The sequence below is a fragment of the Prosopis cineraria genome, unplaced genomic scaffold, assembly GCF_029017545.1.
Source record: "Prosopis cineraria cultivar Desert tree isolate PC_DT_omini unplaced genomic scaffold, ASM2901754v1 PC12, whole genome shotgun sequence".
In the NCBI taxonomy this organism is placed as follows: domain Eukaryota; kingdom Viridiplantae; phylum Streptophyta; class Magnoliopsida; order Fabales; family Fabaceae; genus Prosopis; species Prosopis cineraria.
The window spans coordinates 26,372,052-26,398,238 of NW_026555343.1; the positions used below are offsets into that span (position 1 = coordinate 26,372,052).

At 34.2% G+C, this 26,187-nt stretch overlaps 1 protein-coding gene and 1 long non-coding RNA gene across 2 annotated transcripts; both read left to right on the forward strand.

Moving 5' to 3' along the window:
- Positions 1 to 2,761: 2,761 nt before the first annotated feature.
- LOC129288992 (pentatricopeptide repeat-containing protein At2g22070-like) lies at positions 2,762 to 22,052 on the forward strand. Its single transcript, XM_054925823.1, has 4 exons — positions 2,762 to 5,637; positions 6,556 to 8,913; positions 10,232 to 10,445; positions 21,766 to 22,052. Exon 2 carries the CDS (start codon positions 6,702 to 6,704, stop codon positions 8,550 to 8,552), a length of 1,851 nt encoding a protein of 616 aa, XP_054781798.1. The 5' UTR covers positions 2,762 to 5,637; positions 6,556 to 6,701; the 3' UTR covers positions 8,553 to 8,913; positions 10,232 to 10,445; positions 21,766 to 22,052.
- Positions 22,053 to 22,564: 512 nt separating this feature from the next.
- LOC129288993 (uncharacterized) lies at positions 22,565 to 25,726 on the forward strand. Its single transcript, XR_008588107.1, has 3 exons — positions 22,565 to 23,678; positions 24,580 to 24,664; positions 25,430 to 25,726. It is a non-coding gene; the product is annotated as an uncharacterized LOC129288993 (long non-coding RNA).
- The last annotated feature ends 461 nt before the right edge of the window (positions 25,727 to 26,187 follow it).

Below are 26,187 nucleotides of genomic sequence, written 5' to 3' on the forward strand. Positions count from 1 at the left end.
ATGGGTGGGAGGAGAGGCATAAGCAAATGGCCTCTTAAGTAGATAAGGCCAAGGAGAAACAATAGCAAAATTCGAAGAGAAGGGAAGGCTACCAACAGTAAATAAACCATGCTATCCAAGTTGATCGACTCGATGGCAACGCGGAGGATCGACTTGACTTCATTGGGTGACAAATGGATTATTAGAGACCTTTGTCATTTGATGAGATTCCTAACAACATCCGAATTGTTGGAAAATTTCATCGTCAATTGTGAGAAGGAGGGGACCCATAAAGGCAATCTTGAGTTTGAGATTGTGAGTGGAAGGGAAGCAGAGGATGGGAGAGAGGAGAGCCATGAATTGATGGAAGGGGAACTCAAGAAACCTCCACAATCTATTTGCACGGAGCCAAATCCAATCAAAAAAACCATTCCAAAGTTGATGTTTGAAAATCACCTTCATTTCGCATCTCCTGATTTTAAGATTTGTTCCCAAATTGCCTCCATCACCTCCTGATTTCTTGCGCGCGCACGCACCAACCCACAATTCCAATATGGCCACCCCACTTACGCTCACCATGAGACGAAGAATAGACTTACCGATCATGAGAGAAGCCCTCTAAGAGAAGGGAAGGGAAAAACCTGATAATTCATATATTTTACATACTTTTATCCCTCTTATCTTAAGTTTTTAATGCTTGTTTTGATATAATTTAAAATAAATAAGTAATATTTCTGTTAAAGGGCAAAGAAATATTTTTAGAAAATTTTTGAGATTTATTGCATATTTTTTTTTGAATAGTATTTTTAATTCTAAAAATTTATTTTCTATTGATTTTATTATTATTATTTTTGTGTGTAGGTGGTTACATGGGGAAGAGAAGAAGCAATTTTTTATCTTACCCTTCATTCTTAGTTGGCTTTTTCTAATTTTACTTTTTCATTTATTTTCTTCCTTTTTTCATCGATATCTCTATTTGAAAAAAAAAAACAAGGTAACAACTCCTTTGATTTCCTTTGTTTTAGGAAGAATGATTTCATGGTTATTTCGCGGATTGAAACGCGCGGATTATGGGGTATCTTATGTTTTTTTTTTTTTTTTTCCAATCGTTTTTCCTTCCTTTTTCTCGGCAGAAGAGGGAGCATCGTGATTTTTAATTTCTTTGATCATCTTCTCTCAATTTTTGGACCAAAAAATTGGAGGCTTGGAGATGAAGTTTTGCGGCTAAGATCCATCAGTTCCAAGGAGCTTGTAGAGATACTTGAGTGTTAGGGTCTATAAAAAGGAGAAATTCTTTCTATTTAAGTTTATCTATTTCAGCGTTACTTACTTTCAATTTAATTGTTAATTGTTAATTGTTAATTATAGTGATATATATGACTTATTGGATATTCATTTGAGATAATTAAACTTGTAATTTGACTGTTGGACTTGAAAATATTTTTGCTGGAGTTTTTGAAATTCATGGTGAAATTATTTACTTGCCTTGATTTTTCACAATTTTCTTAATTTTACCTTATGTGGTCACTTTATATGCCATTGAGTAGATTGAATTCATGTTTTAAACTAGATTTGAAAGTTGAATAGATATTGTTTTGGACTGTCACCATGTCAAATTAATCAAACTTACATTTTGGCAATGTATTTAATATCACTTGAGTGATTAATCACTAGAAGTTTAATTATTGGTTCGCATTTGTGTTAATTGTTTCTAGCTTGTCTTAAACAAACTTGTGACCATTGAAAGTAGAATTGAACTCATCCCAATTATTTTGACAAGGATAGCATTTTACAAGTCTTTGAAGAACTCTTCATTCACTCTAAAAATACTTATTCACTCATTTGTTTTCATTAAAAAAAAAAATCATAAACGGTAATTAAGTTTTAATTCTTTGTGCTAAGATAATAAAATCAATCAATTTGGTATTGTTTATACACTTGAAATCTATTTCAAATCAATTTTCAATCTAACTCATTAAGGATTTGACTTAGATGACCACTAATTATATTAGTATTTACTTAATATTTTTGATGCATATACGACTGTTGCTTTTTAAAACTCTAACAGAGTATACTTTTATAGGGTCACACCTAACTTGTTCTAATATCTTCGAACTTCTTAAATGTTTTAATTATGAGTTGATACGAGTCTCCTATTATAATTTTGTTCCCCCTCCCCTAATGTTAGTAGGAGAACGTTTAAATTGTAATATTTTCATTTTTATCTTGTTATTATATTTTTATTTTTTTAAGGGTTAAAGGATAATTTCACCATTATATTGCAAGTCTAGGAGTTTCTTTGACCCTAAACTCCTTTTTGGTACAATTAGTATTTCCTTTCAACTTTTACAAACAATACAATATTGCCTCTAATATTAACAAAAATCAATTTTGACTGCTTGTTGATAAGAAAATTACAAAAGAAAAAAATTAAAGTACAAAATTACAAACAAGGATTAAAATTTTTTTTAATTATCTTCCATAATTTTTGATATCATTTTTTTACTTTTTTAATTATAGTCAAAATTAATATTTATCAATAAAAGGGATAATATTATATATTTTTTAAAAATTAATAAAAAATATTATATTAAAAATAAGTTTAAGATGTATGAATACAAATATGCTACTTAACCCAACATTTAAAAAAAGTTAGATGAAATGTAGCCTTTGACTTTTCAAAGTGGCCCAACATGTGAAAGTCAGGTGAGCGCGGGTCCCGGGCATTGAGCATTCCACGTGAGGAAGCAAGCAGCCACGTTAGATCAAAAGGTAGCAGGTTGCAGGTCTTGTTACGGTGGGCTATCGGCGGTCGATCCTTTTTCTTTCCCCCCTTTGTAAAATTGTGAGATGTGAGGGACCAAGCGAAGGCAGAGCCAAGGATTGAATTTGAATGCAGGCGGTGATGCGAGTGAACCAGAGTTTTTGCTGTAATAGCCATTCGACGAAGTTTGATACGAAGATAACGAAAGAAGGAGGAGGAGTAGGAAGATCTGGGTTTGGTTTCTTAGAAGATCCGTTTGTCGGATTCGATCATGCAGTTGCCGGAATCAAGTTGGGAGGAACTGAGAAAGGAATCGCGGAAGATCGAGGGTGATCTTGACGTCAGGCTGTCTTCTTATGCTAAGCTTGGCTCTAGGTTCACACAAGGGGGTTTGTTTTCTTCATGATGTAGCTTACTCCATTCTTCCACTCTCGCTTTGGTACTTCACATATTGATGAATGTTGACTTTATCAGTATGACATGGTGGGTTTGTGTTGGATTTCCCAAGTTGCCATTTCTTTTCCTTAATGCCTCTTAGAATTGCAATTGCTATTTGTCTGCGTTGGGGAGGAGGGGTTAACCCCAATTCTCTTCTTCTTGATTCATTTAATTATGAAGGGAATGGAATTTTCATTTACTCTTCATATTTCGCTTGCTTGATTCTTGTGGTTGCTTAGCAGCTTAGCAAATTTAATTCAAAGCGAGACATTTTTTACTCTACGGAGGAGTTCGGTCGGATCTCTCATTTTTTAGGATTATTTATTGAACTTACTTCTTCTTGTTCGCTATGTTTCATCTTAAGTTTTTTGATTATTGATCGCCACTGTTTGTGGAAAACTGTAATTCAACTTAAATTTGTGGAGAAATAAAATTAAGTTTCTGTCGTTTGGTGTGGCTCCTGTTTATAAGCTGAAAATGGTCTATTTAATGAGTCAAGGAGATCTAATAACAGCAGACAGAAAGCAATATGTTGTAATTTTCCTCCAGGGAAGCTTGCCTCCCTAAAAAGTGGGTTTTCGCTCTCAAGATGAATATCAATGATGAAGATATCCCCAATATTTTTCACCCCTGTGCTCTGGGTGGGGCCTGGGAGTTATAATTCCTATTTTCTCTCACTTTATAAGCTATAAATTGGTTGGGTGTTTCTTTGTTTGTCTTGGCAGTACATTTTCAGAATGTATGTCACAACAGTCACTTTACAACAGTGCAGGGACATTAGTGGTTATGCACTTTTCTTTTCTGAGCAACTTTTATATCTCTTCTTCTCTTTCCTGTAGCTGTTGCTTCGCATGCTATTTTCTCCTTGTTAATCAGTTCCTATACATTATCTTTTCCTTCTGGTTATTGTGGCTTTGGCTGTTAGTATTGATGTCTTCTTGTAAGGAGAGCATTGATAAAATATTTACTTCCAGAAGCATGAAGAAATAATTCCTAGCTCAATTCCATCATATTAAGGTCTTACAAGGTGGCTGCTAAAACTGCACTTTAGGATTGGTAGCTGTATATAGTTACAGAAGACTATAATAACCTCAAGTGCATTCTGTCTCTTTGTATTTCTTCTAGTAGAGTATTTGTTATTAGATATAGCTTGTAGTCAGTGCTTAACTGCTTATTTTTTTTATTCATCTATGATTGAGCAGTTTCCACCATTTTCTGGCACTGGGATTGTGGTGTTTAATTTTCTAGCTCTGCCAGTCTTATACATGTGTATTAATCTAACTTCTTCTATCAGGTTATGTGGATGGTGTAGAATGTCTAATATTACTTGTAAATTGCCTTATGTTGCTTGTCAAGTCCACAACGTTACTTGTCAAACACCTAACCTGTGTAAATCTATACACAACTTATTAAATTACTAACTTCACAAGTAAAATGTCTTGTAAAGTATAATGTATTTGCCTTCAAATTAATATAAATTTCTTTAACTTCACTTGTAAATTGTGAAACCCTTTTGTTGCTTGTTAAGACTAGAATATTACTTGTGCAATATTCATTCTATGTAAAACCATCCATGACTTGTTAAATCACTAGTGTAACCTGTAGAACATATAACATTACTTGTAAGTTGTTTTACATTGCTTGTCAAGTCCATAATGTTACTTTTCAAATACCTAACCTGTGTAAACCTATGCATGACTCATTAAATTACTAACTTCACAAGTAAAATGTCCTGTAAAGTTTGATAATGTACTTGTCTTAAAATTAATGTAAATTCCCTTAATTTCACTTGTAAATTCCATTATGTTACTTTTTAAGATTGAAATATTACTTGTCCAATATTCATCCTGTGTAAAATCATCCATAATTTGTTAAATTACTAACATTACTTGTAGAAATAACATTTAATATTACTTGTAAATTGTCTTACGTTGCTTGTCAAGTCTGTCATGTTGCTTGCAAACATGGCTTCTCTCATGCTGTGTACTTTTGTTTGAACACTAGGGGTGATAATATCATTTTGCCATGAAACTTAGTATCATGTTTGTTTTCGAAACCTGCATAGTTATTTCATAAATATTTGGGTGTAATTGGAAAATATTTACCTACCATGTCTTGAAATGAAATTCTCCCAAAAAAATAGGAGGTGGCCATGCACCCATGCCTCTCCTCCCATTGCTTTGAGGACATGAACTAACACACCACGAAGGAGCATGAGGCGCCATTGTTTGACAATTTTCAGCAATTCTTGTGGGTTTAGAGAGAGTCGAGTTTTAGAGGGAGGAAGAGATTAGAGAGAGAAGACCTTCTGAGTAGGAGAAGAAGAGAGGAGGAATTTGAATGAGATAAGAAGATAGAAGAGGGAAGCATAAATTGAGGGCAGAAAGAAGGAAGTTGCAGCAATCGAGGTGAATTGCATTGTGCAAGCAAGAGAATGATTCGAAGCACTTATGCATGTAATGATTCCTTGCTCTTTCCAGCCTCATCTTTGTTGTTACTAGCTTAATTGTCTCTGCTTAGGTAATGGATACTGTGGTAGTTGTTTTGTTGAAATACATATACACGATTTGGCATGATTCGCACTTGGCTAGATTATGTTTGGTGCTTCTTCTAAGATATGCCCACAAAGTGTTTGACAAAGTGCTCGTGAGTGTCTTTTTGGTTGAAATTGGACGTTAAAATTGTAGTCTGGGTTGCTGTTTCAATTAATAATGAGACATTGCTACATTTCCTAAGGATTAACCATTGTACTTATAACATAGATTCTCCTGCAGCTTGCTTGAGTTATTTTGAAGCTGCTGCAATGTTTCAACATTCTAGTAGTGTTTTATAGTGAATTTCATGTTTTTGCTATAGGGATTACAGCCAGCCTAGAACATGAAAGCATCCCCTCATGTACATTATTGAGTGATGATATTTTACATCAATTGTGCCTGCTTAGGATGTTTTTAAGATGATGGTTTTACATGTATACTTGTGGCTACGGTAAGCTATTAGCTCTAATGGCATGCTATTTGCTCTTATGATCAATTACATGTCTTTCTCCCAATAGCCTATTCTGGTTAAACTTATTGAATTTGTTATATTTTCTATGGATAAAATTATAGAGACCTGACCCTGTTCATAATATTTGAAGATTGCAAATTTATTTTTATTTATTGCTATTTTTCATTTTTGTCATGTTGAAATAAACCAACCTTTGAACAGACCTTATCATTTGCTTGATTTGCAATGCTTTCTATATGAAAACATGCTTCCTTTCCTTTGCTGATTTTATGATATCTAGTTAATGTGATACTCCTTTTAGTTAACGCCCTTTTTTTTTTTTGGTGACTATTCGTAGCTTTTAACCAATTTTTCTTGTTAAGATGCAGATCTTGCATATGACAAAAGTTTTGTATGGTGGCATTTTCCAATGCTTATGGATGGAAGCCATTGCATAATATAATGGCCACAGATGCCATGGGGGGTCTAGAATGGAGCGAGCTGACTGAGGTTTTGGTTATTTTGTGAAATAAGAATGATATTGCTATGCATGAGTTCCCGTTCCCTTTTCACTTCTTTCAAGCATTTAATTACTCCATCAATTCTGTCTTGTTGGTACCACTCATCGCCCCTCCCCCATTTCACCAATGCACCACTGGTTGATGCTCTTCATGCAATGGCTCTCAAGAATGCTTCTCTTCAATCTTCTTACTCTGCCAATTTTCTCTTGACTCTTTATCTCAAATCCTACAATTTGGAAAGCGCTCATAAGCTGTTTGATGAAATTCTCCTCAAAGACACCCACACGTGGTCCATTCTCATATCAGGTTATGCTCGATCTGGCTCTTCCTTCATGGTCTTTACCCTTTTCAGAGATATGTTGGCAGCATTTACAGCTCCAAATCAATATACATTATCCAGTGTCTTCAAGTGCTGCTCCATTGGAAACAATATCCGGTTTGGTAAGGCAATCCATGCATGGATGCTGCAAACTGGTATTGATGGAGATGTCGTGCTGCATAATGCTATGCTTGATCTTTATTTGAAATGCAGAGATTTTGAATATGCAAAGAGATTATTCAAGTTGATGGAGGAGAGAGATGTTGTGTCATGGAATATAATGATTGGTGCATATATGCAAACAGGAGATGTGGAGAAATCTCTTGACATATTCAGGAACTTGCCTTACAAGGATGTCGTAAGTTGGAATATAGTCATAGATGGACTGCTGCAATGTGGTTATAAAAGATATGCATTGGAGCAACTCCATTTTATGATGGAAAGTAGAGTTCAATTTTCTGCTGTCACTTTTTCCGTAGCTCTTACGTTGGCATCTTCTTTATTCCATTTACCACTAGGCAGACAACTTCATGGGCGTGTTTTAAAATTTGGCGTTAGTGGAGATGGTTTTATAAGAAGTTCACTTATAGAAATGTATTGCAAGTGCTCAAGAATGGATAAAGCATCTCTAATCCTCAGAGAAATTCCCCCGACTTTTCTAAAATCACAAATTTCTGGAGTTTCTTGTAATGAACCAGTGGATGAAATAGTTTCATGGAGTTCAATGGTTTCTGGCTATGTTTCTAATGGCAATTTTGCAGAAGGTTTAAAATTATTTAAGATTATGGTTTGTGAACTGGTTATAGTTGACATTCGGACCATCACAAGCATTATTTCTGCTTGTGCCAACACAGGAATTTTGGAGGTTGGTCGGCAGATCCATGCCTATATTCAGAAAGTTGGACATGGAATAGATGCTTATGTGGGTTCGTCTTTAATTGATATGTATTCTAAATCTGGAAGTTTGGTTGATGCTATTATGATTTTCAAACTAATTAATGATCCAAGTGTTGTTTTGTGGACTTCAATGATATTTGGTTATGCCTTGCATGGTCAAGGGAGGCAGGCCATTTGTCTTTTTAAAGAAATGATTAATCTAGGCATTACACCAAACGAGGTTACCTTCTTAGGGGTTTTAAATGCTTGCAGCCACGAAGGGCTCCTTGAAGAAGGTTGCAAATATTTTGAAATGATGAGAGATGTTTATTGCATTGACCCTGGACTTGAACACTTGACTTGTATGGTTGATCTTTATGGTCGAGCGGGGTGCTTACTTGAGACGAAGAAGTTTATTTTTGATCATTGTATCTCTCACCTCAGTTCTGTATGGAAATCATTTTTGTCTTCTTGTCAACTCCATAAAAACGCTGAGATGGGAAAGTGGGTTTCTGAGATCCTGCTTCAAGTTGCACCTTTTGATGCTGGAGCTTATATTTTGTCATCAAATATGTGTGCTGACAATCGTAGATGGGATGAGGTTGCTAGGGTAAGGAGTTTAATGCATCATAGAGGTGTTAAGAAGCATCCTGGTCAATCTTGGTTGTAGCTAAATGACGAAGTCCTTTGTCATTGGAGATAGGTGCCCGCACAATTTAAGGACAGGCACGCTTACACACACTCACATTTGGATTCTTTAAATGGAAGATTGAAGTTACTAGGATATTCCCTTGCGTGGAATTAGTCATGTAGGATATTAGATGAGGAACAAAGGGAAGTACTAATTGGTTACCACAGTGAAACACCTTTAGTATATCTTTGGAAACATTAACTCTGCCCTTAATACACCATTTGGATGAGCCTCTGCATGATATATTAGATTTTCCTTCTTCTGGCCGGTTTCAGGAAGTATGTCACCAAGGAAGCAGTTGCTATGGGAGAGATCTGCAATCCGTGGAAGTATATCTCATGTAAGTATGTATTCTATTAATAGATTAATAGATATTTCATTGATTCTTAATATGTAATCCATCAGTCTTTCTTAATATGTAAAGCATGAAATGTTTGTTACAATTGGTGGTTCATAATTGAAATCAATGATTTAAAAACCGGACGGTTAGATCATAATGGCTTGGTTTGGATTAAAAAATTGTTTTCATGATTGAGCCAGATTGAATTAGAGTTAAGCTGTTATTGAGCTAAAAATCGGAGTTGAATTGGAATTGGAGTGGTTTTAAGAAAATCGGGCAGTTTTAAACATAATATTAAAAAAAAAAGCTTAAATTTTTTAAAAAAAACGAGAAAAATTCAAAAATTAGACCTACTAAAAGTCAAGTTTATTTTTGGACAATTCACATGTATAAAATATAATTTGAGATCTTTTTTTTTATAAAGATGATAATTATAGATATAAATACAAATACTTTTGAATCTATTCATATTTAATTTAATCAAAATTCATTTATATTTGACAAGTCATAAAATTATAATTTATAATATTATTAATTTATAGTTATGTTATTTTATTAATATATTACAGATTTTTTTCTTGTTTATATTTTTGTATATATACATTTAATGTTATTTTTATTTAATTATTATGTCATCAGTTCCATTATTGGTCAAATCCGGTTCAACCATGTAAACTGTGAAGTGTTCACCTTTCCAATTCAATATCCAATCTAATTATAAAAACATTGATTAAAATTGAAATTTATACTATAAATTAGAAGATTTTACTATGCTGATTGTACCCATTCTTCTCATTGCGCTTTAAGTCTGACCAAAGTTGAATGATGCTTGTTCACTTTTTAGCTGTCAGCCATGTTATGATCTTACAATCAAATATGTTGAATTTCATTCATAGATAACAGCGATACATATAGGGGAGGAGAGATAAAATCAGAATAATAGATGAGATCATAATTGTATCAAATCTCCTCACTAATCTGAAAAATAAAGACTAGATAATAAATCTGATCTAATCCCTAATAATTTGCTGGCTAATAAATATAAAGATAATAACAATTAGATCTAGGGTCAGGTTTAGTGCTGCGAAAACCAGTGGCTTCAAAATGTCAAGATTAAAAAAAGTTAAAAAAAGAAGGAAAAATCGGTCAAAAAGATCTGGTTAGAACCACAATTGGTCCTAGGGATCAAATATACTTTAAGAATCAAGCTTAATTTTTTATTCATTTAACAATGTTATCATCTGATCAAAATACCTATCTTAAACAAAGAAATTTAAAAAAGAAAGCCACCCTTTCTTTCTTTCTTTGCATGATTTAGAAAACCACAAGAGTTTAAAGTGTTGTGCAATGGCCGGCAGTGAGGGATGGATTTGATGGAGGAGCAACGATGATCTAAGGTATGAGTGAGTTGTGAGTGACAAGTTTTGAGAAAGACAACTCCGTTGGAGAACTGAACGATTGAAGAATTGGGGAGACGAAGCGATGATTGAGTAGTCATGATGGACGGCATCAATGGAGGAGCAATTAGTGATGTGAGTGAGGATTTGTTCGAATGATGTTTAGAATGATTGAAAAGTGGTGTGCATCTTCTTGATGCTCTTGAAATTAAATATTCTTCATATTGCTCCTTTCTTTGAATATTGAGTTTCCTTTACAAGTTTACGTTCATTTAATTATTCTTTATTTGCACTTTTTTACTTTATGTGTGAAATAGTGTCAAGAAAGATTGATGACAAATACCATCATGAGACTTCAATGAATGCCTCCAAATGAATATTGCAAAAGCAATGTTAGTTTAATGCATTTGGCTTTAAAATTTAGAACATCTAACATTAAGAATCTATAAGTATTTTTATGGTTGATATTTGTTACTCTTCACATGCCCTTTTTTAAAAGAAAGTGTTGCATCTGATATGCAAAAGGATTGAGTAGCTTTGTTATCTTTATTTACAAGTTTTAAGTGTTCAATAGCATATTAATATCTCATTTTTAGCTTTTGAAAATGCTCTTGCTTTAATATGTGGGGTTATAACAATAAGTTGTATTGAAAACTTAGGATATCTTTATTTCATTAATTAATGCTATTTCAGATTGCAGCTTCCTCTTAATTTTGTATACATGCATTGGTCATCTGAGGGAGAATTCACTGCATTTGTTGATCTAGATATAAGAATTATTGTTTTTCATAGAAACTAAATTATATTCTTTTTTTACCTATTATCATTAATATTGCATTTTTCAAATGATAAATCACTTATTTAGTTTGTGTGGAGCAAGCAAACATAGACAAAATGCTTGAGCCAAATAAGTGGCAGGGTACATTTAATAGTAAATGAAAGATTTTTGGCATCCATAAGACACTCAAGTTGATAATTTTGGGGGTATGTTGTTTGCATTACTATTCTTTTTCTCTTATGATTAAATTAAGGTATGAGTATTTTAGCCATGTCAGGTAAGAGATATTTGTAAGCTTTGAGCATTTTACATGCTTAAAAATAGCTTGTTGAATCTTAAGTTGTTATTAATATTCTTAAGTTGGCATGAACGTTCTCATATCGTTTATGAGATTTACATCCATCATTTTATCTATGTGCCCAAAATGATATTTTGTTCTTGTTATTGTGTATTAATGCTTAAATGACTCATTTGTTATGGCTATTAATTTTTATTTTAGGCATAATGTTTTATATGCATCAAAGCATAATGTTATGTTTGAAGAAGAGAAAAAAATAAGTTTAAGTCAAGAAGCTCTTGCATGCATCTCATAACTCAAGTGAGTTATAAGGAAATGCTGATCAAGGGACCCTAGAAGATTGAATGAAAATGTGATAGTATTTTGAAATGTACTTATGGCCATCCTCCTTATAAGTTTTTTTTTTTGGTATAGGACAGGATGTAGTTTAATATGTGTATGATGTTCTTGCCTCCCATGATATATATGGGGTGCCTTATAATGTTTATTTATCATTTTGATTGCACTTGATAAAAAGACAGGCTGAACTTAATGGAATTGTTGTTGTTTCATCTAAGTTTTTGTTGTTCATTCTCTCTCTTCACAATTACTTGATTTTAGGGACAATTTAGTTGCCTTCCATGTTGTATTATTGAATTCATATTAGTTATAGGTTAATATGGCTTGCTATATAATATATAATACTTAAACGTTCCCTTATTTGTTTTTTGTGTAAGATGTGATGTAGTTGAAAATGGGCATGATGTTGTTCTTATCCCCATGACATTTTTTTTGATTTGGGGAGCCTTATGGTTTTGTTTATCATTCAGTTTGTATTTGGCACAATAACAAACCTAAATTAATTGAATTGTTGTTTCTTTCATATTTTTGTTGTTCATAGTCCCCTTAGGCATTTACTTGTTTTTCATTAAAAATTCAGTTGTCCTATAGATCGGGTTTAGAAAATGTCCTCATATTTTAGTCTGCTGAAATTTAATGGAAGCATGAAGGGGGTGATGTGGAGAATTGGATCGAGAGAATGGAGACAATCTTTGAGGTCACCTTGTGTTCTTTTGAGTAGGTGATATTGGCTACTGTACAATTGGTAGAAGATGCTAAGTACTGTGGAATTTAGTGAGGCCCTTTGATGGTAGTCGACTTAGCTGAGATTAGTTCAAGGAAAAGTTCTTCAACTATCATTTCTAGGCTTTGTTTAGAGATGAGAAGGAGGCAAAGTTTTATGCCTTCTAGCAGGGTGATCTGGACGAGGACGTATTTGTGAAAAAGTTCAATCAGCTTTCTAGGTTTATGACCTATTTGCATGACAGGATGACAGTAGGTGAAAGGCGAAGAGACTTTTAGAGAATATGTGCTCAAAATACAAGAGGCAAATAGCCTTATTGAATTATGCCACATACAAAGAAATGTGTAATCGACTTCGTATAGCTATAAGGCGGGGTCGAGAGATAAAGATAGAGACAGAAAAGAATAGGGACAATTATGGACAGTGTTCTACTCCTTTGGGTCCTTCAGGAGGGGTACCAAAGAGGAACAATACTAGTGCCAGCGATTCTGGATCCTTAGGCAAGAGAATTTTTAGTAGAGGATCATCACCTTAAGGTATGGTTGGTTAAAGCAGGAGGATTGGTGGGCCAGGAATTCTGAGGCTCCACAGTATTCGAGTCAGATAGTCACTACATTGACTTCTCGAGTGAGCACTATATGCTCACCTGTTTGTGCCATTGTGGGAGGGACCATATTGGGAGGTGTTGGACGTGTTATATATGTGGTGATACAAGCCATTTTGCAAAAGATTGCCCAAGGAATAAAGGTGGGGTTTCTAAGTAGTGATCGATTGTGCAGGGCTCAGTGTATACAATTTGTTGGCAGGAGGCTTAAGCAGTGTCAAAATTTGATCACAAGTAAAATCTCTATTCATAGACAAGAGAGTGAGGCATTATTTGATTCTGATGCCACTCATTTATTTGTGTCCCATGAGTGTCAAAAAGTTGTGTTTGCTAGTGCATGAGCTTTCTTTTATAGTGAAGTGTTTACACCATCAAGGTTACTTACTAGACAAGACTAGGAAGGTGTATATGGGAGTGGAATTGTGCTTTAAGGATTGGATGTCTATGGTGGATCTGATCTTAATTCCTATATAAGGATGGATGTAATTATTAGGATGGATTGGTTGACGGTTAATAATGCTACCTTAAATTGTGCCAGGAAGATGGCGGTTTTGTTACCAATTCATGTGACCCTTGTTGTGACTCATTCAGTAACCTCTGGTCAGTCTAGATTTCTTTCAGTGGAGCAAGCAAAAATATTGGTTTCTAAGGGCTATCAAATGTATGTGGTTTTCTTTTTAGTGCAAGGCAACAATGATGAAAGTGTTGGTAAAATTCGAGTTACAAAAGAGTTCCTAGATGTGTTTGCGAACTAGATCACGGGTTTACTAACGAAATGAGAGGTGAAATTCTCAATTGATTTAGTGCTTGGTACCTAGCCAATTTCAAAAGCTCTGTATCATATGGTTTCTTTTGAATTGGTAGAACTTAAGAAACAACTTAAGGAGATGTTAGAGAAGGCTTTCATATGCCTTAATGTGTTGCCTTGAGGTTCACTAGTCCTAATTGTGAAAAAGGATGATAGCTATAACATCCCATTTTCTACCTCAAACTTTACTTACACAACCACACATCACAATACAATTACAACGCAATAAATATAGACAAGCCCTTAATTTTTTTTTTAAATGTGGGATCTTGACTTCGTTTGTAAACATGTCAAATATAAATTCAAAGTTTAATAAAAAAGGCTTACGGAAGCGTAGATGCATGCCTACTTCTTAAGAAAATTAATGAATTACTTTTCTAAAAAACATGCCATACACTACGGCATGTACCACAAGTTTTGCAGCATGCCATCTTGCACCATGGTGCATGTATTAGAATCTATTGTCATGACAAATTTCTAATACAAACTTCCTTGCTTCTAAATGTTGATAGAGGAATCCTTACTTCTAAATGATAATGGCAACTCACTCAACTTCTCCCCTTTGGTTGAAACAGTAATTACTCAAGACAACTATTTTAAGTAATATAATTTTACTAATTCAATTCCTGCTAATTGCAAGCCCCTTAAGTAACCTCACTAGCTTAGCTCAAGGATTAACCAAGTGATTAATCAAATTTCTTCTTCTAAAGCCACAGTCAAGAGCACACTCAAGCACAAGACTATGTAACTTACGCAATTCATCAAGCATTTACCAAACAGTTATATGTTAGGTCAATACAAGACATTTACTATTTGAAATCATATATTACAATGCAAATTCACACAGTTGCTAAAATTTCCAACAATAAAAGGAGATGAAATTCAAGTAAACAACCTTGTTTCAACACAAACATTTACAACCAACTATGAAACAAAGTCAAATTAAATTATAATCAACTATAGTCATAGTATTCTAGTGAAATTGAAACAAGATGAGGAAAAATTTGAGCTTTGCGAAAAGTAGTCTTCAATGCTCCTCTTCCATCAACTCCTCCCTAGAATTTCAATGGAGAATTTGGCTTGAACTCATCAAGATCATCTTGCTCCTTTAAGAAACCAACATGGTTGTGTGGTGCTCCATGATAGAAAATGAATCCCAACTTTAATCTCTATGAAATTGGTAGGGATGAGGTTGGCTCAATGAGAGGAGTGGAATGGTGGTGATTTTATGGAGGTTTGATGGCTAGAAATGAAAATGGAGGTGCTGAAAAATTAGAGTTTCTAGAGAGAAGGTGGAGAAAATGAAGAACAAGATGAACTAGAAAAAGAAAATGAAAGAGATGAATGAGTGTATGGTAATTGAGTGTTTGAATATGAAAAATATGATAAAATGCTGAGGAGGACGTGTTTTGCATCTGACTTGGCTCTAGATATTAATTTAAAAACAAATTAAAGTCTAAGGGAAAACTTCACACTTTGTGCACATGCCCTTAAGTGACACATTCTCATTTGTTGGGTAATAATTCCTATTCTCGTCTGAATATTCCCATGCTTTACACTCAAAAAATCTGATCTACCCATCATTTAGCCATTTAGCATGCCACTCTTGCCCAAAATGCCCTTCTTGCACTTTCTTGACCAATTGATACAAGTTCAAGTTTACATGTATCACCTATGTCACATAATGAACAAAATTAATTAAATAAATGCATGTGACATAATAATTCATATTTAGGAACATGAAATTAATTATTTAAATAAAAAATAAATAATAAAATGCAATTCAAGGGCTGCCCCATGTGAAACCATGCATGCTCATAGATGCACAAAACTCTAATTAGGTCAACAAAGTCAACAACTCTAATTTTGTGATTTTTAATTAATATCTTCCAAACACATTGAATTTTCAAAATATTCGTTCCCCTGGCATAAAACACATTTAATACAACATCAACCAAAATTTTCATAAAAATTACATTTTTGGACCAAAATGCTCCTGGTGCACAACTTTGCCCCTTAGGCAATTTTTTTGCTTTTAAGACTGAATGTACCAAAATAGGAAATATAACATGTAACATGGGTCTTAAATAAATAGATAAAGTGTGTAAATAATGTTTCTTATCACGGTCCGATCTTAATTTGAATGCCTGATTGTAAAAATCATTTTTCCTTTCAAAAACATGCACCCTAAGTGCCCCATATTCCATACCTTGCCTCATTAGATTATTTTGGGCCTTAAACCAAGTCTAAAAGAACTAAACACACTTGATTGACACATCTAATCACAAGTAACATGTCACATATATGTTTTGACCTCTTAATGTCACTTTATACACTTGTGGTTTTATATGAGGTATTACCCTACATCACATATACACATTCACACTTATTCCCCTTTCACACGTCTGACTTCAACATATGGCCTAAGCCTCACCATATAGCCAGGAATCACAAATATACTTGACTTACATAATTGGTGCCAAGCCTTGCCATTTTGGTCAAGTTTCACACACATACACTATCATCACCCAAAATTTCACATATAACCATAGTGGAACAAGTTAAAAATCACATTTATGAACTTCTTGAATAGCATCTAGGCCTATCCATGTATTCACCATAGTGATACACTCGATGAGATACAATTTAGATTATACAAGTAAGTTTCTAAAACCACACAAACATATGTTTGCCTCCTAATTAGCAACCGAAGCCCTTAAATCTAATTATATACATTTATTACATCATAGGGTAGTTTCATACCACTACCAAAAGTAAAGCTACTCTTTCCTCACCTCTTTTCGGCCTTCTAAAACTTTCTTCACTTGTACACAAGAGGTAATGAAGTGAGATATACATCCTAGTAACTTGGATAAACCCCAAATATCGATTAGCAAGTAAAATTAAATGTAAGAGATAGAGTAACATTAATCTCAATAAAAGCAGCATGGATAAGTACACACACACATACATGATGCCATGCTCAATCATCCACTATGCTTATGCACTCCCGGCTCTTACTAGCAGAGCATGCTCAACGCCCGAACTATGACTTCCTAACCTTACATGAAATCAGGCCCACCAACTATTGCCTCAGGCTAAGGTATCATAGATGGGTAGTAAGCTCTCTTGTGTCCCTACTAGTAGATAAAAATCAATGCTCAAACCACTAGAACTTCTTAGCCTTATTTAGAGTAAGGCCACAACCCCCTCCCCTAGTCTAGCTTACACTCGTGGATACATTCTTGAGTCCTCACTAGTGGATTATAATCAATGCTTTAGACCTTTAGGGCTTCCTAGCCTTATATAGAATAGGAACCCGACCCCCACCCTAGTCTAGGGTACACTCATAGATGCAAATGCACATGTGTCACCACACACATTTCAAGCATCTTTACTCACACACACATGCATCACTTTTTGCAACTTTGCTACTCTAACTTTTTATTAAACATAATGCATGTAGTTAATATAAAATACTTGTAAATTATTTTATAGGCTAATAAGTAAAAAGGTTACTCTAATTACTTTTTACCTTATTATCGAGGGTTACCATTTGCACTATTTCACCTCGAGAGTATAAACTCCCACAAATGATTTCTCAAGTGCTCAACCTATACAATTAGGAATCCCTAGTCAGTTTCTAAGCTTAATGCAAAACTTAAGTTGTTTAAACTACTCTAGGCATTTATAACAATCTTAATGACATTCTTTGGGTCTACTCAACCCATTCACCAAATCACACACACTTAAGCCATCAAAGCGACCAAAGCACCCTATTCTACTTCATTTAACTTAACCATTCAAGCAAAGTCTAAGTTTTGCATCCAAAAGCCCTCTTCCAACCTTTTCCTCGCATTTTAACCTTTTAAATACCCCAATCCATGGTTCATTACACAAACTCCAAGTTTACATGGCTTTCAACAACTCAAGCAGGCCCAAACTCTCTTCCCCTACCCTGATCATTACTCGATCCTATAAACATGTAATTACAAGGGTGAGATAAAAATCTCAGTAATAGAATAACTCGCTTCTAATTATTATCACATGTGACAATATGGAAGTAAAGCATAATATACCATTTAAATCTCATTAAAATAACATGTATCATAGGATTAACTTAAATTACATCCACATTTCATATTTAACCTCTTTACTCCACTTTTTACCACTTTTCTACTCATAGTATTCAATAGCATGATCACTACCGACCAAACCTCCAAATCACTCTAACATGAAATCATAAGCTCACCTTAGACCAATGTACACTTTCATTGGCCTTGAGATCACTTGGAGTAGTAGAATCACCCGACCAAAGATGTTCTATCTCATTATCGGACTATGGTTTCCCCCCAATACATACAAAGGAGTGTTGTTGACTCCAATATCGTATCACATAGATACTAAGAAGTTTCAAATGTCCAACACCATACCTCAATAGACACTAAAAAGATCTCCAACACTGTGCCTTATAAGGCACTAAGGAGGTTATCTCCAACACCGCACCTCGTTGGGCGCTAAGGAGAATCTGCCATATGGTCTTATCACCACCTCTTCACTCGGGTGAACTCCTACCTCTAAGATCATACTTTCTAAACCATTTAAGGTTCCTCATTATCATTTTACACATTTCCATACATAACATATATGTATTAACATAACACTAGAAATCACCCATTTCAATGCTTTTATTCCATCAAAAGCTATTTCATGCAACATTTACATAATGCTATAAAACATACTCAGTTCAAAACCATTTCACGCATTACATAGTATACTCACACACAGTTATAGTAAATAGTCAAATAAAAAAAGTTATTTATTTACCTTAACCCTTCTATCATTAGAAAGGTTACCCATGAATTTCAACTACCATAATAACTTATCTCAAGTATCCTTTCTCTACTCACACATCCAATATGCCAATCTGGACACATTTGACACATTTTAGTCATTTAGTCCATTTTGACCAAAAAATCATATTTACTACTTAGGGCTATATTCAACCGTAAATTTTTTTTCATTTATTCATTCTAAATCTATTACTACTTGATTACTACCTTACATCACCTTAACTAGTCTTATTTCACTCAAATCAGATTTCTGCCCTAAATCTCTCTCTCTAAAGGCCAAATTGAGCCTACGAGTTAATCACAAAGTCTTAATTTAACTTTTGAGAATTTTTTTATTACTATTGGGCAAAAATCAAACCTCTTGAATTCCACAGATTCAATTTTCCTGTAACTTATTTTCAGAGAAATTTGTGTAGAATGGAAGGCAAGAGTTATACATAACTTACCTGATAAGTTGTCAATTAGAAGCACCTTCTAATGACTTGAAATAGCTTTCTCTAGCTTCTCAACTCTTCTTCTCTCCTCCTCTCATGTGTTTCTAAATTTCACTTTTCTAAAATTTCTAAAATTTCACGACTTGTGAAGGCATTTTTTGGTCCATGTATTACGGCACATGCATCACAAGCTACGACATATGGCGCAGTGAGATTTATTTTCACCATGTGCAATTTCTTCGACCCAAAATGTACTCCTTTCACCCGTATCTGTTCATACAACATCCTAATCAGACAAATCATTAAATAATCATCCAAATCTCTAATCCCATACTAATTACCACTTTACCCTTGATTAATCACTAATCACGAGATTAAAATTTTTAGGATGTTATAGAGAAGATGGCCAATAATAATCAATAGTACAACACAAAGGAGAACACAAGAGGTGTGAATGGAATCTATCAAGCTTCAATTCCTAATGCTTAACTAGATGATATCTACTCTCAATTAAACTTCCTCAAGATGTCTCTTACAACCTCTAAACAACCTCAAATGGATTTTATATCAAGAGCATTGGTAGCTCTAAGTTGTGCCATTTGCCACTCGACCATGCACATTATCTCAAATGGCACACATGCCTATAAGAGGGAAGATGTTGCTGCTATTATCAACAACAAAAGCCATATAATCACCCACAATAAGGAGGAAGTGGTCAATTTGAGCCATATGGGAATGCATATAACTCTAGTTAGAGAAATAACCCTAATTTGACTTATAGATCTAATCAAGAGGTTACTACTTCAAGGAACAATCAAATAGTTCCTATCCAAGACTCTTCCAATAATAACAAGCTTTTCTCACTTTTGGAAAAGATGAATAACAATATGACATAATTGAATTGAAGGCTGGACATGTAACATCCTAAATTTTTTAATCCTGTGATTAGTTATTAATCAGGGGTAAAGTGGTAATTAGTAAAGGATTAGATATTTAAATGATTAGTTGATGATTTATGTCCTTTAGATATTGAATAGGCAGATATAAGTGGAAGGATTGCATTTCAAGTTGAAGTATTTGCGTGTGGTGAGGATTTCTATTACTGTGCCATGCACCGTGGTACAAGCTACATGCAACGAGGCACATGGACTAGAAAGTGACCCCTTAATTGTGAAATTAGGGTGAATTTCAAAAGGAAAAATTAGAAACACACAAGAAGGAGAAGAGAGGAAGCTAAGGTTGGCTAAGGCAAAGGTTTTCAGAGCATAGGAAGGCACTTTTGATCAGTAACTTATTGGGTAAGCTTCGTATAATCCTTACCTTCCATTCTACCATAATTTCTGTTAGTATGAGTTATAGAGAAATTGAATCGAGAAAATTTAAGGGGTTTACTTCTTACTCAATAGTAATAAAAAGGTTCTTGAGAGTTAAATTAAAGCTTCATAATTGGTTTAGAGCTGAATGATAGAACTTTGAACCTGTTGGCTCAATTTGGCCCAAAACTAAGAACATTAAGGTGGAAATCGTGTTTAGCCAAAATGAGATCATTTGAAGTGATATAAAGTGATAATCAGGTATTAATTAACCTAAAATGGATAAGTAGAAATGAAAGATTTACTAATTGTACCATTAAGTAGCAATTAAGTGTTTTTAGTCAATTGAACTAATTCACTAATAATGTCAATTTTGTGTAGATTGACATATTTCATGAGTGTGTTGTGGAGAGAAGCTTGTATAGAGCTTTTATGGTAACTAAAATCTATGGGTCACTTTTCTAGTAACATAAGGGTTGAGGTAACCGAATAACTTCCTTTGTTTGATTATTTGTTATAACTGTGTATGAGTATGCTATCTATTGCATGAAACTATTTTAAATTGAGCATGTATTGTAGCATTGCATGGTTATTGAATGAAAAATGAACTTTTATTGAATAAATATGTGAAATTGTGCAATTATGTGTGTGTTCGTGTGTGGAAAGTAGTGATTGGGAACCTATGATTGGTTCAAAAAGTATGATCATAAAGGTGAGAGTTTACCTATATGGAGTATAGTGAAAGATGACATTATTCTTCTTAGTGCTTGATGGGGTGTGATGTTAAAAAATTGTATCTCCTTAGTGCCTTTTGAAGTGTGATATTGAAGATTATCTTCTTAGTACCTATTGTGGTGTGTTGTTGGAGATTCGAACTCCTTAGTATTGATGTGATGTGATGTAATGTTGGAGTCAACAACACCCCATTGTGTGTATTGAGGGAAATTATAGTTCGGAAGTGCGATAGAACACTTTTGAGTTGGGTGATCCTACCACTAAAGGTAAGCTCAGGGCCAATGAAAGTGTAATTAGTCTAAGGCAAGCCTATGGTTTAAAGTCGAGATGATTTGAAAGTTCGGTCAGTAGTGAGCATACTTTGTGTTAGAAAAGTGGTGAAAAATGGTGAATAAATGGTCAAAGAGGTGAAATGATTTATATAAATGAAATTGAAGTGAATATATGATATATGTTATGCTTAACTATATATTTGCTATACTTTCATATAGTTGCATGTGATAGTTGACAGTAGTGAGTTATTTTATTACTGAGATTATTATCTCACCCCCGTGGTTACATTTTTACAGGACAGAGCAATGAGCTAAGCAAGGGAAAAGAGTTTGGACTAGCATAATGGTGCTGTTATCATGGAAAATCTCTAAGATTGTGTAATGTATGAAAACACAGTGATTATTGTATATATAAGTTTCTATAGGGATTTGCATGCATATTTTAGTGGTGAAATGTGAAAAATTATAGTGAATTCATGAATCTTAGCCCATATGTGTGATTTTATGGTGAAATAATTAATTGGGCTAAGATTGTAGTTGTGAATATGTGGTAAATATATAAAGTGGTGATTTTGTTGTGAAAATGGCCAAGTAGGTCAATTTATACTAAGTGGTGAAATTTTGTGAAATGTGAAAATTGGCCGTTGAATAGCCAAATTTTGATATGTGGATATATTTGAGATATTATATGGTTAATCAGGTGAAATAGGTCCTTTTATACTTGGTTCAAGCCCTAGAAAGGTCTAATGAGATTAAGGGATCGATTTTAGCGTTTGGGTGTGTGAAATTTTTGTAAAAAGTGACTTTTTATACCTGGGTGTCTAAATTTTGATCAAACTATTAGATCAAGTCCAAACCTATCTCATTAGTTAGCTTACGAGATAAACTATAAGTGGACGCTTGAATCACTCTGATCGGATATTGCATGTGAAAATGATGCACACTGAAAGTTCATCATTTACATTGTCAAATGACAGCTGCAGAAGTAGGCTTGTGACACAGAGGTGATTAAGGCATGTGGTTTTGTGCCATATGCCATGCATGTTGTCCACCACAATGTATGGCCCTTAATCTGACTTGTTTTTTTAGATGCATGCAGTGATTGATATAGATGCATATGATTCAATTTCGTTGTGTAATGCTATGATGTGTTATGATTTTTAATGATTTTGCAAAACAAGTCTTGGGCCCAAGCTTTTCAAACAAAGTATTTGATACTACTTCATGTTTTAGAGTGGTGATTAAGTTAACCCTTGCTAATATCAAGTAGATATTAGGAGAGGTTTTAGGACATTCATGTCTTAAATGTTGATTTCAAATTTGGTAAAGTGAACTACCAATTTGAAGCTTTGATTAAGAAGTTAGATAAATCAGAAACTGGATAAGAGTCAACTAAGATTAATATTAACCAAATGGCAAGTAGAATCTCTCAAGATAAAAATCAAGGAAAGAATGTCATGAACATTAGTGCTATTGAATTAAGAAGTGGAAGGAAGCTTGAAGCATCAAGTAGCTCTTGGTCATATTTAATCTTTGATGGTAATAATAGTTCTTCATCTCATTTCTCCACTTTTCCTTTGGTTGAAAATTATTCTAAGGGTCTTAATGAAAGCATACAAGTCCCAAATCATGAGGAAAACACCCTTAGACCTCAATAGATTAGTTTGAATCAAAAGCAAAGTCAAGAAATCAAATCTGGACAGTTTTATAGCATTGGGAATTCTTTGTGTTTTGAAGGTGTTTCGCATCCAAAATTGACACCAAAGGAGGCCCAACATGTTCCTTTATGTCCCAAGGATGATTCTCATGCTTTACATCATTCAAATAGTAGCTCAAATGGTAAGGGAACATCAAACTCCAAATCTGGACAGTTTAAGATCAAAGAGGGCCAAGAGAGTGATCTGGAGCATTTAAAGGGAGATGAAGCTCCAAAAGAGAAGGAAATACTTGGGAGAAGAGGGAAGCTAATAGAATATAAAGTGTGAGATCCAATTCCTAAGGATATGCCATTCCTAAAGGCATTGGCTAGATTTTTCAAGAATCAAGAGGAGGAAAAGCAAGATTTAATTGAGATACTTAAGAAGGTTGAGGTGACTGTTCCCTTGCTTGACATGATCAAAAGTATGCCTAAATGTGCCAAGTTTCTAAAGGAGTTATGTACAACAAAGAGGGGTTTCAAACCATTAGCAACAATTCAAATGAGTCCCAATGTAAGTTCCATCTTTAAACCTCAAGTTCCTATAAAGTGCAAAGATCCAAGAGCTTGCACTATTCCTTGTCAAATTGGAAATGTTATGGTCCCAAATGCCTTATGTAACATCCTAAATTTAAATCTAAAGAACTAGTTTCTAATCAAGGATAAATTAATAATTAGTAGATTAATTATGGTTTAGACGCTGAGTTAATATTTTATGTTGGTTGGCTATTACGTTAATAGGATTTAAGGGTAGAATAGCAATTTAGGATAGAACACAAGAACATAAGTGAGATTAAACTTACTGTGCCACGTGTTGAGGTGAGTGCTGGAAGAGTTGCAGGGCATTACACAAAAATTACTTAAAATAAATGTGATCAACTCATAAAATCAAAAGAGATAAGTGGGGAAAACATGTTTAGAGAGGAGACGAAGCTTTATTTTGCTAGGGCTTGTATTATCCGGCTATCGGGAGTTTGCTTCAGCTAGTGACTTATCGAGTAAAGATCGTACATCCCTATCCTATATTTCTATCCTATTTTCTCTAAACTTGAGTAGTAGAGAAATTGTATCAAGAAGTTTTAAGGAATTATAATATGAAAGAAAGGTTTAAAAAGGATTTTTGAATGCAAAACTAAGGTTTTGCAACTAATCGAGAGTTAAATGGTTGAACCTTTAGTATATGGGCATAGTTAACCCATATTGTTAGGTTAAAAATGGAGAATTTGATAAATAAAGGATGTATGAGGGTGTTATGGTCACTTGAATAGCTTATCAGAGTAATGACTATAGCGTAAAGATTATATGAACTCAAAGAACTATAATTGAGTTGTTTTGTATATTGAGAAATATGTCTTAGCTAAATTAGTGCCTATGTTAAGTATTAAGAATTGACTGAGTGACATTGTATTATGTAGATTGAGCATTTGTGACATTGCTCATGAGAATCCACACCCTTGAGAGCTTGATGTGATAGGTACCCTTGGTAAAAAGGATAAAAAGGTAACTGAAGTAACCCTTTTACTTGTTTATTTGTGAAATTATTTACAAGTATGTTATATAACTATATGCATTGTGATTTATGAACTGATAGAGTAGTAATATTGTGAAAGGAATATGCATGCGAGTATATGAGTTATGTATGAAATGAATGTGAAAAGATATGTGCATTGGCATATGAATTACATCCACAAGTATACCCTAAACAAGGGTAAGGGGTCGCGGCCCTACTCTGTGCAAGGCTAAGAAGTCCTAAAAATCTTGAACATAGAGCTTGACTCTTTTAGGAAGGACTTAGGAGACCCTAAAGGTCTCGAGTGTAGAGCTTGTCTTCATCATGACGGACCTAGGATAATGATCCACGAGTATACCCTACACTAAAGTAGGGGGTCATGGTCCTACTCTGTGCAAGGCTAGGAAGTCCTGATGGTCTTGAGCATAAAGCTTGACTCTATTAGGAAGGACTTAGGTGACCACCTATATACAAAAAGGATACCTAGTCTGAGATAGAGGTATGATGGGCCCTGTTTCATGTAAAACAAAAAGTCTTGGTTCTAGCATAGAGCTTACTCTATTAGGGAGAATCGGAAGTGCATGAGCATAAGCATGATAGATGATGGGTATGAATTCATGTATATGCATATTATACTGTCTTTATTAAAATGTATGCTACTTTATCTCTTGTTTTTTATTTTACTTACTAACCAATATTTGGGTTATATTCAAGTTACTAAGACATATGTCTCACTCCATTACCTTTGTACACAGGTGAAGAGAGCATGAGAAGGTCAAGAAAGGAAGCAAGAAAAGAGTAGCTTCGCTTGATAGTGGTTTGACTACCATTGTAAAATGAATATATAATACGTTGTTAGAGTTTGAGTTGCCAACCAAGATGCATAAGTGTATGTGAATATAAAAATGTGAATGTGTATACAATTTGTGGTTGAAAACTTACTTGTATATATGATGCTGCATCTCATCAAGAATACTATAGCAGTGGGTACGTGGGTAGCCCTAGATGCCAATCAAAAAAGTATATGTTATTGTATAACTTGTTCCACTTGAATTGAATGTGATTTTGTTATGTGAAATTATGTATATGTGTGAAAACTTGACGTAAAGTCCATAACCTCATCCAGACTTTACCATCTTTATCACACATCACAATACAATTATATATACAATATCAAAGTAATAGTCCTCAATTTATTTTCAAAATGTGAGATCTTGACTTTGTCAAAAACATGTTCAAATAAGAGGACTAACAGAAGCGTAAGCACAATTCAATGACTCAATGAAACATAACATCTCTCTTTAAAAAAGTGCCATGAGCCATAACTGGTACACAGCCACAAGCTCTGTTCTTTTCTATGCCATGCGCCGTGACGTGACACACAATGCGTCGCGGTGCATATGACAACAAATTTTGCTGTCATATGACAATTAGTAGGGTGAAATTCTACTGTGTGCCATTTTCACATTTGACGTCTGATTGGAGTGATTCAAGTTTCCGTACAAAGCTTATA